Source organism: Nannospalax galili, unplaced genomic scaffold (assembly GCF_000622305.1).
Source record: "Nannospalax galili isolate Female #2095 unplaced genomic scaffold, S.galili_v1.0 scaffold1206, whole genome shotgun sequence".
NCBI classification, from domain to species: Eukaryota; Metazoa; Chordata; class Mammalia; order Rodentia; family Spalacidae; genus Nannospalax; species Nannospalax galili.
In genome coordinates, this window is record NW_008355162.1 from 1,738,985 (window position 1) to 1,752,749 (window position 13,765).

General features: G+C 45.9%; 1 protein-coding gene across 1 annotated transcript in view; it reads right to left on the reverse strand.

Annotated features, from left to right (window-relative positions):
• Positions 1–12,303, reverse strand: part of Znf454 (zinc finger protein 454) — a 23,244-nt gene extending 10,941 nt beyond the window's left edge. Inside the window, exons 1-4 of the mRNA XM_008852271.2 lie at positions 12,125–12,303; positions 11,138–11,277; positions 7,523–7,649; positions 7,036–7,122 (exon numbers count right to left, since the gene is read on the reverse strand). Coding sequence (XP_008850493.2) covers positions 7,036–7,122; positions 7,523–7,649; positions 11,138–11,173 — 250 coding nt within the window. The 5' untranslated portion in view covers positions 11,174–11,277; positions 12,125–12,303. The remainder of the gene's footprint in view (positions 1–7,035; positions 7,123–7,522; positions 7,650–11,137; positions 11,278–12,124) is intronic.
• Between the last annotated feature and the right edge of the window lie 1,462 nt (positions 12,304–13,765).

The window sequence follows — 13,765 nt, forward strand, 5'->3', positions numbered from 1 at the left end:
GATTCATACAATTCAATAAAGAATTTCCTGCACGTTTTATTTGGTCCTAGGCTTTGAACCTATGGTCTTGCACTGAGCTACATCCCTAGCCCTCTTTTTACTTTTTATCTTGAGACAGAGCCTCAGTAAGTTACCTAGGCTGGCCTTGACTTCACCCTGTAGCCTAAGAAGGCTTTGCCCTTGTTATCCTCCTGTCTCAGATTTCAAGTACCTAGAATTATAGGTCTGTATCAACATGCTTGGCCTGTAAACAACAGGAAAATCAGAAAAAACACAAAAAAAAACCAAAAAAAACACCCCACTACAACATTTTGAGCAATGGACAAGCGGCAGTCAAGGATGTTAATGGAGAAAACAACAGGGTGAGACCTTTGATACCAATTTAGCCACTAGAGGGAGATGCCAGGTCATACCACAGACACAGGAGAAAACAGAGCTCAAGGGTGTTAGTGTATTCAAGATGGAAGAGTGCAGTTTGGGGAGACTGAGGCAGTTAAAAATCTGTGGACCACTGAAGAGAAGAAAGCTTAGAAACTAAGCTTGCAGGTCAAAACTGCAGAAGTTGGTTCCTGGCTCAGATGATTTCACTGGTTCTACCAAACATTTAATGAAAAGTAACATTAATGCTATACAAACTTGCTCAGAAAATAGAAGATGACCCAACTGCGAGGCAACTTTACTGTGACACAAGAAACAAAGATGCCGTAAGGAAAATAAAGTAGAAACTGACAGCTCCCGTGAATGATACAAAAATCACTAGTAAGATGTTAATAAATTAAACCTGGCATTATTTTTAAAGGATAATAAATCAAGATTAAGTTGGGTTTATTCCAAAAATGCAAATTTGATTTGATATTTAAAAATGAATTGGTATAATTCATATATCAACACCAATCATGTGTGTGTGTGCATGTGTGTGGTATACAAAAATGTGCATGGGTATGCTCATTGGTGCAGATGCATGTGGAGGCCAGAGGTCAAAGCCAGGTGTCTTCCTCAATCACTCTCCACCTGACGTTTTTGAGATAGGATCTCTCACTGAGCCTGGAGCTCGCTATTTACTAGACTGGCTGAACAGTGAGACCCTGGGATCCTCCTGTCTCTACCTAGTGCTGGGATTACAGATGTGTACTGCCATGGCTGGCTTTTTCCATGAGTGTAGGTGATCCAAACTCCAGTCCTTATGAATTTACCCACTGAGCCATCTCCCCAGCTCTACCTTATTAATTTTAGGGTTCATAGCTGAGTGACTATTAGGAGGCAGGGTCTTCTTGGAGGAAGTAAGTTACTGGGAGAATGTCTTTGAAGGGTGTATTTTTTCTGTTTTGTCCCTCTGCTTCCAGGCCACCATGAGGTGAGCAGCTTTCCTCCCCATCCCCTTCCTCCGTGATGTCTGTGTCTCATCATAAGCTTAAAAGCAATGGAGCCAGCTGATCATGCACTAAAACCTCTGAATCTATGGGCCAAAATAAACATCACTTCCTTCTAAAGTATCTCTCTCAGGTATTTTGTCACTGCAGCAAAAAAGGACTAAGAAAGTAGCATAAGAAACACGGGCAGAATGCCAGGCTAATGGCTATAGGAAACACTGGCGGAATGCCGGGCTAATGGCTATAGGAAACACTGGCGGAACGTCAGGCTAATGGCGACAGGAAACACCGGTGGAAAGCCAGGCTAATGGCTTTGGTGAACTAGGGGTTGGGGGTGGGGGATGTGATGAGGACTGCCATGCTGGACTTCAAAACTGCTGCTAGGTTCCATTTCTTAAGTTGGATGGTAGAATGAGTATTGCAGTGTTACCACTGTTTAAACTGTTCCAGGCTAGGTACACAGCTCAGCTGTAGAACGCTTGACTAGCATGCACAGGGTCCTCAGATCCATCCCCAATAGTTAAAAAAAAAAAAAAAAAAAAAAAAAGTGGGACTTTTACGAGGCACAGTGGCCCATGCCTGTAATTCCAGCACTCAGGAGGTGAATGCAGGAGAATCCAGAGTTCAAGGTCATCCTCAGCTTCATAGTGACTTTGAAGCTAGCCTGGGCTACATGAAACCCCGACTCAAAATACTAACAACAAAAAACTGTTCACAAGAGTATGTGGTATATTTTATACTCAATGTACAAAATTAGAATAAATGTGTCTTAAGACAAAAAGGAAATGGCAATGCCACATTCAGAAATGAAGCTGCAAGATGGAGACAGACACATGAACTGATCCTCTAAAACCCCAGCAGAGGTAAGAGGATCAGATGCTGCTAAGACAGAAAATAATAAAGAAAACAAGGCCTGCTGTGCTGGCACACGCTCTTAACCCCAGCACTTAGGAGGCAGATGCAGGCAGATCTCTGTGAGATCGAGGCCAGCCTGGGCTACATAGCTGGGGATACAGGAAGACTGTCTCAAAAAGGCCAAAAGAAAAAAATTAGAATTATGAGGGGCAGCAAGATGGCTCAGGGGGTAAGAGCGCTTGCTGTGTAAGTGCGAGTGCAAGGGCCTGAGTCTGGATCCTCAGCACCCATGTAAAAGCTGGCCATGCTGCATGCGTCCCTGACCCCAGGGCTGGGGTGTGAGGACAGGAGAAATCACTGGGGCTTGCAGGCCACCAGCTGAAAAACACAAGTTCCAGGTTCAGTGTGAGACTCTCAAGGGACTAAGGTAGAGAGTGACAGGAGGATACCTGATAATCCTCCTCTGGCCTCCAAGCATGTGGGCAATCACACAGACACAAAGACACACACTGATACACACTGACACTGACACATACACACACACACACACACACACACACACACACACAGCATGCAGAAATAGATAAAAATAAAATGATAAACGAAAAACCCTGTATGGTTAGACACTAGTACATTTTCTAGATCAAAAAAGAGAACTGAGGGCTGGAGAGATGGCTCAGCTGTTAAGGACACTGGTTGTTCTTGCAGAAGACCAGGGTTCGAATCCCAGCACCCACATGGCAGCTAACAACTGTCTGTAACTCCAGTCCCAAGGGATTCGACAGCCTCTTCTGTCCTCTGGGCATTGCACGACACAGGTGCACTTAACTATATGCAGGCAATACACACATACACATAAAGTAAAAATGATAAATTAAAAAAAAGAGAGAACTGAAAGCTAAGGGGCATGAGGCACAGAGACCTACAGAAGAATAAATAAGGAAGAAAGAAGGAAAGCAACCTGCAAACTACTCCAATTAGGGGTCTGGTATCTTTCCTTGGGTTTCTCTGACATTAAAGCTAATTTGGAGAAAGGGAGAAAAGGCAACAGTTTCAGGGTAGAGTTTGTACGAATCCCACCTCTCACCTAAGAGCAACATTAAATCAGCCCAAATTCATTAACTCCATTGAGTTATCTGTGAAGAGGGTCAATCATACACACTTTCAAGGTATAAGGGTTAAATAGCAAGCACAAATCCCTACCCCAGATCACCCAGCATGTACTTAGATGTCAGCTCTCTCTGTTAGCTCATGGCCTAGAGAACAGAAATCTTAAAAAGCAATGATATAGATCATGAGCTTTTCATACTGTGATTAAAAATAACCATATATTAAAATAATGTTGGCAAAGATGCGGGCAAAGAGAAACTCTTATTCGCTGTGGGTGGGTGTATAAACTAGCACAGCCATATGGAAATCAGTATGGCAGTTTCTCAAAAAAAGTAAAAACAGAACTTCCATATGACCCAGCTGCACCACTCCTGGGCATCTCCCCAGAGGACTGCCACAGACACCTGTACATCCATGGTCATCCCTGCACTGTCACAACAGCCAGGAAACGGAGCCAGCCTAGGTGTCCAGCAACACATGAATGGATAAGTATGTGGCATACTCACAGTGGGATTGTATTAACCTGTGAAGAAAAATGAAATCTGCAGGAAAACGGATGGAGCTTCAAAGTATATTAAGCGAGGTAACAGAAAGAAAAACCATGTTCCCTCTCCTATGTGGATCCTAGCTTGTAACGTTTACATGTGTGCATGTATGTAGGGGTAAGTGTGGGCACAGGCTGTGAAACTGGAGAGGAGACCACAGGAGGGGACAAAGAGGCACGGAGGAAGAGGGGAGGTGCTAGGACATGGGAGACATGAAGGTGGTAAGGAGGTTCTATACACGAGGGGGTCAGAGGGATGGGGAGGAGCAACAAAACACATTTTGTGTTTGAAGATGCTACAATGAAACCTAATGTTATGTGTGCTAATTTATAAAGTTGTCTATGCTAAGTCAAGAATGCCAAGCACAACAACCACCAAGTTTTAATGTTTTAATCTAATGGAGGCAGAGTAGCCGGTCTGAATTGCCTGGGAATAGGAGTTGTTTTTTGTTTTTTGTTGAGATATTTGCATAAACATGATGAAATATATTGAGGGTAGGACCCAAGATTAAACATGAAACTCCCTTATTCCCACATGTACCTTATACATACAACCCGAAGGTAATTTTATAAAATAGTTTCAGTGTCTGCATTTTGACTGTGACCTGTCATTTGAAGTCAGGTGCGGTGGCATGTCACTGCTCAAAAAGCTGGAGATTTCAGACCTCATCAGAGAAGTTTGTGCAATTGAATGGCAGTTAATGGAGAAACTCACAACTCACAGAGAAAAAAAGAGGAGGGGTAGAGGGTGGGGTGGATCTAAGGGGAGTTAGGGGAAGGGTTAGGGGTAAATATGATCAAAATACCTTGTATGGGTATATGAAATCCCCCCAAAATTAATGAAAATATATGAGAAAGTTGGGGGTTTGGGAGCTGGAGAGATAGCTCAGTAGGTAAGGTAACTGCCACCAAGGAACACATGAGCACACAGACATGCACAAATAAATAAATGTAATAAAACATTTAAAAGTATAAGTGGGGATTTTGAAATGCTTCATATTTAGATTTTTGAATCAAGGATGTTCAGTCTTGAAACTCATAAATTAAAGCCTGTTGGCATAATTCCATAAGGTCTGTGGATCCCTAGCCCATCAGAGAGCTCCTGCAGAAGCATGAGGACCTGAGTTCAGATTCCCCAGGACCCATGCAAAAAGATGGGTGTGGCTGTGTACGAACTTTAACGCCTGCACTGTGGGGGCTGGAGACAGTAGGATCACTGGGGCTTGCTGCCCAGCTTGCTTGCTTCCAGGAGTTGTATGTGGTGGTGGGGAAGACAAGTTCAAGGTTCAGTGAGAGACCCTGTCAGTGGAGCTGATAGACCAAGGACACCCAACATTCTCTTCTGGCCTCCGCACATGCATGCATGGACATGCAAGTCCAAACACATATGCATGCACCACACACAAAATACATATGTATACATATACATATACACATCCACGTATGTAACTGTAATGAGGAATATTTACATATATACATACACACATACATCACATTTAACTTTAATGGGAAATGTACACACACACACACACAGAACTTTAATAGGACATGGAGTTGGGGGAGGCTACAGACCTTTACTAGGAGATATAAAGTAAGACTCCTTTCCAGGTCTGAAAACAATGCCCTGGAAGAACTGAACTCTGACTGTCTGGTTTCGTGTCATCACCCACACCTGACGGCAAACCCGCTACGCTGCAGCCCTTCTTCACTCATCCTCCCATCCCTCTCACACTCAGACAAGGGACCAGTGTTGATGATGATGAACAGCTGAGTGAAAGATTGAAATAAAAATAACTTATGCCAGGAAGGAAGGCGGACAGATTTCCTTTCTGGGCTCTTCCTCTTTTATTGGTTAGAACACTACTTATATAGCGAATAGACACTGAAAATGCCCTACTTGGTCATCACACAACATAAAATCCAGAGATTATTCAGAATTCTATAGGGGTAAGTTAAAGGTTTTTTTTCCACCATGGTGATTAAACCCAGGACCTCATGCATGCTGGTCAAGAGCTCTGCCACTGAGCTACATCACCCAGCAGTAAGCTAAAGATTTTTCTTAATAACTGCATTTTTGAGTTATGATATTTAAATTTCATCAAATATTGAGTCCTAGGCACTTGAGGTAGATATATATTTACTGTAAAATGCAGTAACCTGGTAAAGTAGGAGGGAATTTATATTTTTGAGTTATGATATTTAAATTTCATCAAATATTGAGTCCTAGGCACTTGAGGTAGATATATATTTACTGTAAAATGCAGTAACCTGGTAAAGTAGGAGGGAATTTATATTTTTGAGTTATGATATTTAAATTTCATCAAATATTGAGTCCTAGGCACTTGAGGTAGATATATATTTACTGTAAAATATAAATTCCCTCCTACTTTACCAGGTTACTGTGAAAAATCAGTAATAAGGGACTAAAAGACATTTTATAGCTGTGACGACACAAGAGGAGAGTGCAGTGTTACAACATCTTAGATAAGGCAGTAGGCTTTCTAGAATACTTCACAGTTGGAGAAAGACACAGCCCTGTCTGAGCCACAAGCCCCTGTGGACTCCTTGGTTCAAGCAACAATCACTAAGCTGTCACATTCTCTCTGTCCCTAGAAAGCAAGTCTGTGTCACTCATTAGCATTGTGCTAAGTGTGAACAATATAGCAAAATATATACAAATACCAGCTCTCCTGATACTTGCAGTCTAGCACAGAGTCTGGAACAAGGAGGGTAGCTCCAGACTTGGTTGAACAAACTTCCACGTGTTTAGAGAAACAATAGGGGATTGAAGACATACATGCTTTGCTAGAAAAAAAGAGGAGCTTTAGTGAGCACCGGCTTCTCCTCTTCACTAGAGGAGACAAGCAGGTCCTGCACTGTCAGGCACAAGACAGACATTCTAACATGGGCATGGGGAAAACACTGGGGAGGTGATCTTGGAGATCATTTCTAAGCCAGACCACTAATATATGCCAAAGAAGGAAGGGAAAGAAATCATGGAGGGGATGGTTCAGACAGACTTCATGAGAAAAGAATGCCACTGTGGTGATACATGTTGGGACACTGTGGCCACAGGTCTATGATATTTGCTGAGACCACAAGCCTACCCTGACTGACTGGGCTCCTCCCAATGCCTCCCCAACATGCAATTCTTACCAAGACCAAAGCCTGGGGCTTCCTCTGACATCCATTCTCCATCTTTTTCCAAGTAAGAAAACACATCTGGTTTGGGTCCCAAGAGTCCTGTGTTTGAAGGAGAAGAAAAAAAAAAAAAAAAAAAAACCTGACTGTATCTGTTCATAATAGAGATTTAAAACCATTGTAAGGATAAGACCTGGTCCTCAGAACTTTCTAGAAATGGTGAATAGACTGGAAAGTCCAGGGATGATCCATGTTCACATGAGGGCCTGACATAGTCTGTTCCCACACCCTTCTCCCTAATGGAACAATTCTCTTCCTCACCTATAATATATCTCCATGCAAGACTCCAACAGAGGTCGGGAGACACCAAAGAGACAGAACAGTAGCAGCCAGGAAGGTGGCATCCTCAGTGACCCGATTCCAACCCAGTCTGCTGTATGACAGTCTCAGGTTCCTAACAAGATCATCAGAGGTGAAGACAAACCTGAGGCTCCTAGCTTACCCAGTGAGACAAGGTTGCTGTAGTTCTCCAGCATCACGTCCCTGTATAGGGTCCTCTGGGAAGAGCTCAGCTGCCCCCACTCCTCCTGGGTGAAGAGGACAGCCACATCCCGGAAGGTCACTGAGTCCTGTAACAGCAAAACCATTCATGCTGGATAGCTTTAGTGTCAACTTGAAACACCTGAGTTGAGGGAGCCTCAATTGGGGAATTCCCTCTATTGGACTGGCCTGTGGCCATGTCTGAGAGGCATTTTCTTGATGAGTGATGTGGGAGGGCCCAGCCCACTGTGGGTGGTGCCACCCCTGGGCAGGTGGGTCTGTGTTGCATAAGAAAGCAGGCTGAGCAGGGGCCAAGAGAGCAAGCCAGTAAGCAGCATTCCTCCATGGCCTGTGCTCCAGCTCCTGCCTCTAGGTTCCTGCCCTGAGTTCCTACCTTGGGCTCCTGGATGAACTGTGACCCGGGATATGTAAGCTAAATAAACCCTTTCCTCCTCAAGTTGGTATTGGTCAGAGTGTTTTGTCACAGCAATGGAGAACAAACCAGGACTCCATTCTTACCAGCCCGGGGATAGTCTAGGACAGCAGACTGGCTGCCCCAGCAGCTCATGAGGGTCATTAGCAGGTAGGAAGCTGATCTTTCTGGACAAGCTAAGCAGTTCCTCAGGGTCTCCGAGAGGCTGAGCTTAGTATTGAAGATACACTTTGCTCCCCACTTTGACACCAGTTGTAGAGAACTGTGAGACTACACACTGGCTGTTCACCCTGCTCTCAACATCTCCCATCCCTCTTAGTAGACCAGCCTAGCCTCCCTCTCACCACGATAACTGAACCTCACTGATCCCAGCCTTTCTTGGCTGCCTCTTAGTCACCTATGTGTGCCCAGTGTGGGCAAAGGACTGACCTGTTTCATGTGAGCTACAGTTTACTTTCATTCTCCTTCACTGGGCTGCTAGTCTAAGAAGGGGAATTCTTGAAGGGAAGTTCTCCATCTCCTTCACCTTCCTAGAATCTTCAACAGGGCTTGTGGACTCAACATCTGGTGCAGTCATCTGCCACATACTGACGTCAATGACAGACCACACATATGAAGTTGGCCCCCTAAGGTTACAATGGAGCTGAGGAATTCCTATCACTTAAAGTAGCTGTTAAGGGAGCTAGAGAGATGGCTGCTCTTGTAGAGGACCTGGGTTCAATCCCAGCATCCACATGGTAGTTAACAACCATCTATAAGTCCAGTTCCAGGGGAATCCAGTGCCCTCTTCTGACCTCTGCGGGCACTGCACCACATGGGTGCACTTACATATATGCAGGCAATACACTCATACACATAAAATAAAAATAAAAAAATACTTTTAAAGTAGCTGTTGTAAAGTCTTACATAGCACAATGTATCACTTCCATGTTTGTAGTGGTGAGGGTGGAGACAAACCTATTGCACTAACAGTGACATAGCACACAGTATTGTACAACATCTAATACCTGAGAGCAAGAGCAACAACCACATTAACACACCTACCATACTCTATTTTTAATCACTTTTTAGAGTACATTCTTACACAAAACCTCACATTTCGTGTTTCTGCATCTCTTGATTGCATCAGGAGGCCATAGTGAATGACCAAGAAACACCATGTAGGTTTGCAGAAATAATCTCTGTGGGTTCACACAGGATGAACAGCTTAATGATGCACTTCTCGGAATGTGCCAACATTGTTAAGTGACACATGATCCTATTTACTATTCAGCAATCCTTGCTTTTCTTCAACTGCTCATCTGCCTGCCCCCAACATGTATACATACACACACACACATGCGTGCGCACCTCACACACACCCCATGGATAGAATCATTCTGTACTATAAGACTATGTCTTCTCTGATTACACCTTGTCCCTTCTCTGAACACTCTGAATAAGGCCAGAAAGAGTCTCAGGTACCCGAAATCTAAGATGTAGAATAGCAGCTCTCACACCTCTGATCTTCCAGGCTGACTAAGAAGCTGGAGAACTAGAAAGGTTAACTGGAAGCCTAGAAAAGAAAGCCAAGGGGTGAAGAGAAAGGATTCAGATCATTCTAGACTCCACTTCCACAAAGTCCAGTTATATCTTTGCCTTCAGATTTGGGGAGATAATTCAGTATCTTTCCAACAAATGCCTGTTTTAGCTAAGGGCAGCTTCACCTGGATTTCTGTTACCTGTACCCAAAGCCATGGCACATAGCAAGGAACCAAGAAATACTGAAACAAACCCACAAACCAATTTTTCAGAGACTATTGCTCACCTCTGATTTCTAGCATAGCTCATAGACTTGGCACATTTAAGCTATGTCTGTTGGATGGTGACCAAATTACAGCAGCCTATAAACAATATAAACCGTGTGTTACTGCTATGCCCTAGGTATGGTCCATCCTCCACAGTTCATGTGCTGAGGCTTGGTGCCCAAGATAATGAGGTTGAGAGGTGGCAGAACCTTTTAGGGATGGGGTTTAAATGGGAGGTGAGTAGGTCGCTGGGATACCACTCACTAAAGGATTAATGTACATCTTGTGGGGCTGGGTTAGGTCTCTCAGGACTGCACCGGCTGTTGTGAGCAGGTTGTTATCAAGTAAATTGAACATCTTTGGCACTCTCTTGTTCTCACCATCACCACACAACACTTCCCCTACCCGCTTTCCTGCCTTGCGATGTCATTCACCAAGTATGATGCAGCATAGAGAGAGCACTTGCAATCTTCAACTTTCAGCTTCTAAATAAAGCTCTTTCACATAAGAGAAACCAAGAGGAGGAGGAAGAGCCAGTGAGCTGTAACTGGGTTGAACACTGGATGTTTATCCAACTATTCGTGTCTTCTAGTGGTTGCTCTCACACATTCCTGTCCCAGGAAGGTCTAAATGTGAAGGAATTGGAACAATCAAGTGCACCTGTTCCTTTCAAAGCAGAGTCCAGACTCTTGTTCTAAAGAGGCTGGCACTATTCTGAGTTTTTTTAGTTCTGAGCCCTATGCAGCCCAGACTCTCTGTGTAGCCCAGACTGGCTTTGAACTTGTAATGTTCTTGCCGTAGCCTGCCAAGTGCTAGGACTGTAGGGGTAAGCCACCATGCCCAGCTCTCTGTATGTGTGTGTGTGTGCTTGTACGTGTTACACCTTATGGCCTTATACATGCCAGCCAAGTGCTCTACCACAGAACTGTACTCTAGCCTGCAGAAGCAGAGTTCTTTGAGTATTTTCATTGCTATTTAATATTACTGTGAAATAAAAGCCACGTATCTTAAAAAAGAAAAAAGAAAAAAAGAGTCTAGGAAACCCCACCTCCTCCAGGAAGGAGTCCAAATCCCTTCTCTTTGCTCCTACATTAGCCTGTCTTTACCACTTTAGACACCCACCTTACTCCTTAATAGAAAGAGTGCTAGTGAAAAGGTCTCCACTTCAGATCAGGCAAGATCTCAGTTGCATCAATTATATGACTTGCAGAAAGCCTCTTAGGTCTAAAACCACAGGATGAGCCTAATGTGGGAGTGAACGATGTGGGCCAGGTGTCTGGGGAAACATCCTTATTCTCTTCCAATCCAGAAGCCAATTTAGAGGGGGAACCCCACAACACCCTCCCCACCAACTCACCTGGACCATGGTTTTTGGCAGGTGGCTGACAGCCATTCCTTCTCCTCTAGTGAGCACTCTTAGGGACAAGCAAAGTGTTGAGGAGGCAGCTGGGGAGCTTTGCAAGCTTCGGGTTGCTCAGGCTAGAAAAGTCTGCAGGCCTGCAAAGAGGAGAGGACCAGGTCAAACTCAGGTAGGAGACAGTCACACCCTGGTGGTCCTCCGGGCCCCAATGCAATGAGCTCTTCGGCTCCCAATTCTTCCTGCTTCTGAGAGCATGTTTCTCTGCCTTGTGTAAGGTGAATGTCTCACCACACTTCTCCCATCCCATTTTCCCTCTAGTCAGATCCTCCAAGTCTTCCCTCTCCTGTTTTTAATGCACCCCCTGTCCTTTCCCCTAAAGCTATGCTCTTTCCTCCTGGAGCAGCTTGAGAAGGAAGAAGGGAAAGTCGATTTCTTTCTCCTGAAAAGGTCAGATCCTCAACTGTGAAAGGACTCACAGGCTTCTCGCTCTCTGGGGTCAAAGGCAGGCCACAGTGTACTTGTAGGGTGTGCGTGCGTGCGTGCGTGCGTGTGTGTGTGTGTGTGTGTGAGAGAGAGACAGACAGGAGAGAGAGAGGGGGCGAGAGAGAGAGAGAGAGAGAGAGAGAGAGAGAGAGAGAGAGAGACCCCAAGGGGCTGTACTGGTTGCCCCCGTCCTCAGGACCCTGTCCCAACAGGAGCGTACCCAACACTTGGATTTGCAAATGGTTCCTGAGCTGCCCCCAGGCACGCTGGCGGTCCAGACCCACCCTCTCCACGTGCACGCAGGCTCGGACCCCCAACCCGTTCCTGCAAGTCCTCTTTCTCCGGGCGGAATCCAATCTCGGACCTACGTCCTGGGAAGTTTGGGGCATCAGATCCGTGTCCTTGAGAACCAACCGCATGCCGGCCCTCCGCGCCCCCCGCCCCTCCGCCCTCCGGCCCAGGCCTGAGAACCGCTGTCCGCCGGAGCTCGGACCGCCGCACCTGGTCACTGCGGGGCTGCCCTTTCCAGAAGCCTCCGCCCGCGGGGAAAGACCGCAGCCGCCGCATCGCAGTCCGGACACAATGAGCTGGACCCTGCAACCAGGGGCGGAACTGCGCTTGCGCGTTGCCCAGGGAACCGCGGAGCGGACTTCCCACAAATCTGGCTGCCGCACTCTGGATTCCCGGACTCTATTTCCCAGAGGGGAAATCGAAGGCGAAAGTGATGATGTGCGCCTGCGCATCCCCATCCGGGGCTCTGCCCTGCCGCCTCAACACACGGCCTACTACTGGGGGCCGGCTAAACTACGATTCCCAGAAGTCTTTGCGAAAGCATCCCTTTGGAGGCTGCGGGTACTCTCCCATTAACCTCCTGTTCAGACTTGGCCTAGGAAGTTGTTAACTCAGGGAAGTGGCACCCGATGTGGTGACAAGTGGGAACGAAAGAACCAGAAGGTCCCCAGCAATGCAAAGATCCTGGAGAACGGCAGAAAAAGACTGGAAAAGTTGGCTCCATCATCCCACTGACACTTCAGTCTGGCGGGGCTCAGAGGTCCTGACAATTTCAGTTTGTGGGGTGCGAGGGGACTCGAGACAAGGCTGCCTCAGAGACTCGCGGTGCAGAGAGGCTGCCCAGATGGAAATGGTGGGACCCAGAAAGGTTCAAGAGATGGAGGAGACTTGGGTCTTAAGTGACTCAGGACCAAAGGACAGGAGGAACGGGCTCGGAGGCCAAAAATCTCTCCTGAGACCTCTGGATGATAGAGAAGTTGGAATTTACCTTTGTGGACCGTATTTTGCTAAGGTGGGCAAAGATGGAGTGATGTGTAGGAGCCTCCCGCTGGAAATATTTAGTTGCCTTTGAATATGTTGTAAGTATTAACGGAGCAACTATCTTGTTGGTAAAGCAGTAATAAAATAATGAAGCTACCCAAGGTTTGGCACTTAGGGAAAGGCTGGCCACCTTTTAGGAAGCAATGATGCTACACTACAGCATTGTATCTGGGGTTTCAATGAAGATTTCATTCTCTCTCACACGGAGCACTTAGGTGCCAGGCACTATTCAGGAGGTTGGAACAACAGTGCAATCCCTGTATTTCTGCAGGGTCAGCGCTGCTAGAGGAGGCAGTCCATTAGAGAGAAAATAGTGATCAGGCAGTGCTGAAAGCTGTGCTAGGGGGTCACAGAGACCAGGAACTGAGGATTATTGGGGGATTTCATTTTTTAATATTTTATTTTTTAATGTGTATGAGTGTAATTTCCTGCATGTATGTAAGTGCACCCGTGTTGTGCAATTTCCATGGAAGTCAGAAGAGGGAGTCGGATGCCCTGGAACTAGAGTTACAGATGGTGGTTAGCCACCATGTGGGTGCTGGGAATCAAACCTGGGTCCTCTGCAAGAGCAGCCAGTGCTCTTAACCGCTGAGCCATCTCTCCAGCCGCGATGCTCTTTTTGAGGAGGAAATATCTGAACAGCCAAGAATTGCTGTAAACACAGAAAACTGAGGCTTAGCAAGGCCAGGGAAGAATAAATGAGGATCATGCACGATGGAGGAGGGTTGTAACTGCGGCCTTGGCAGCCAAGGCAACGCCCCTGGGCTTATTTTCTGTGTGATGGGTAACCACTGAAAGGCTTTGAGCAAA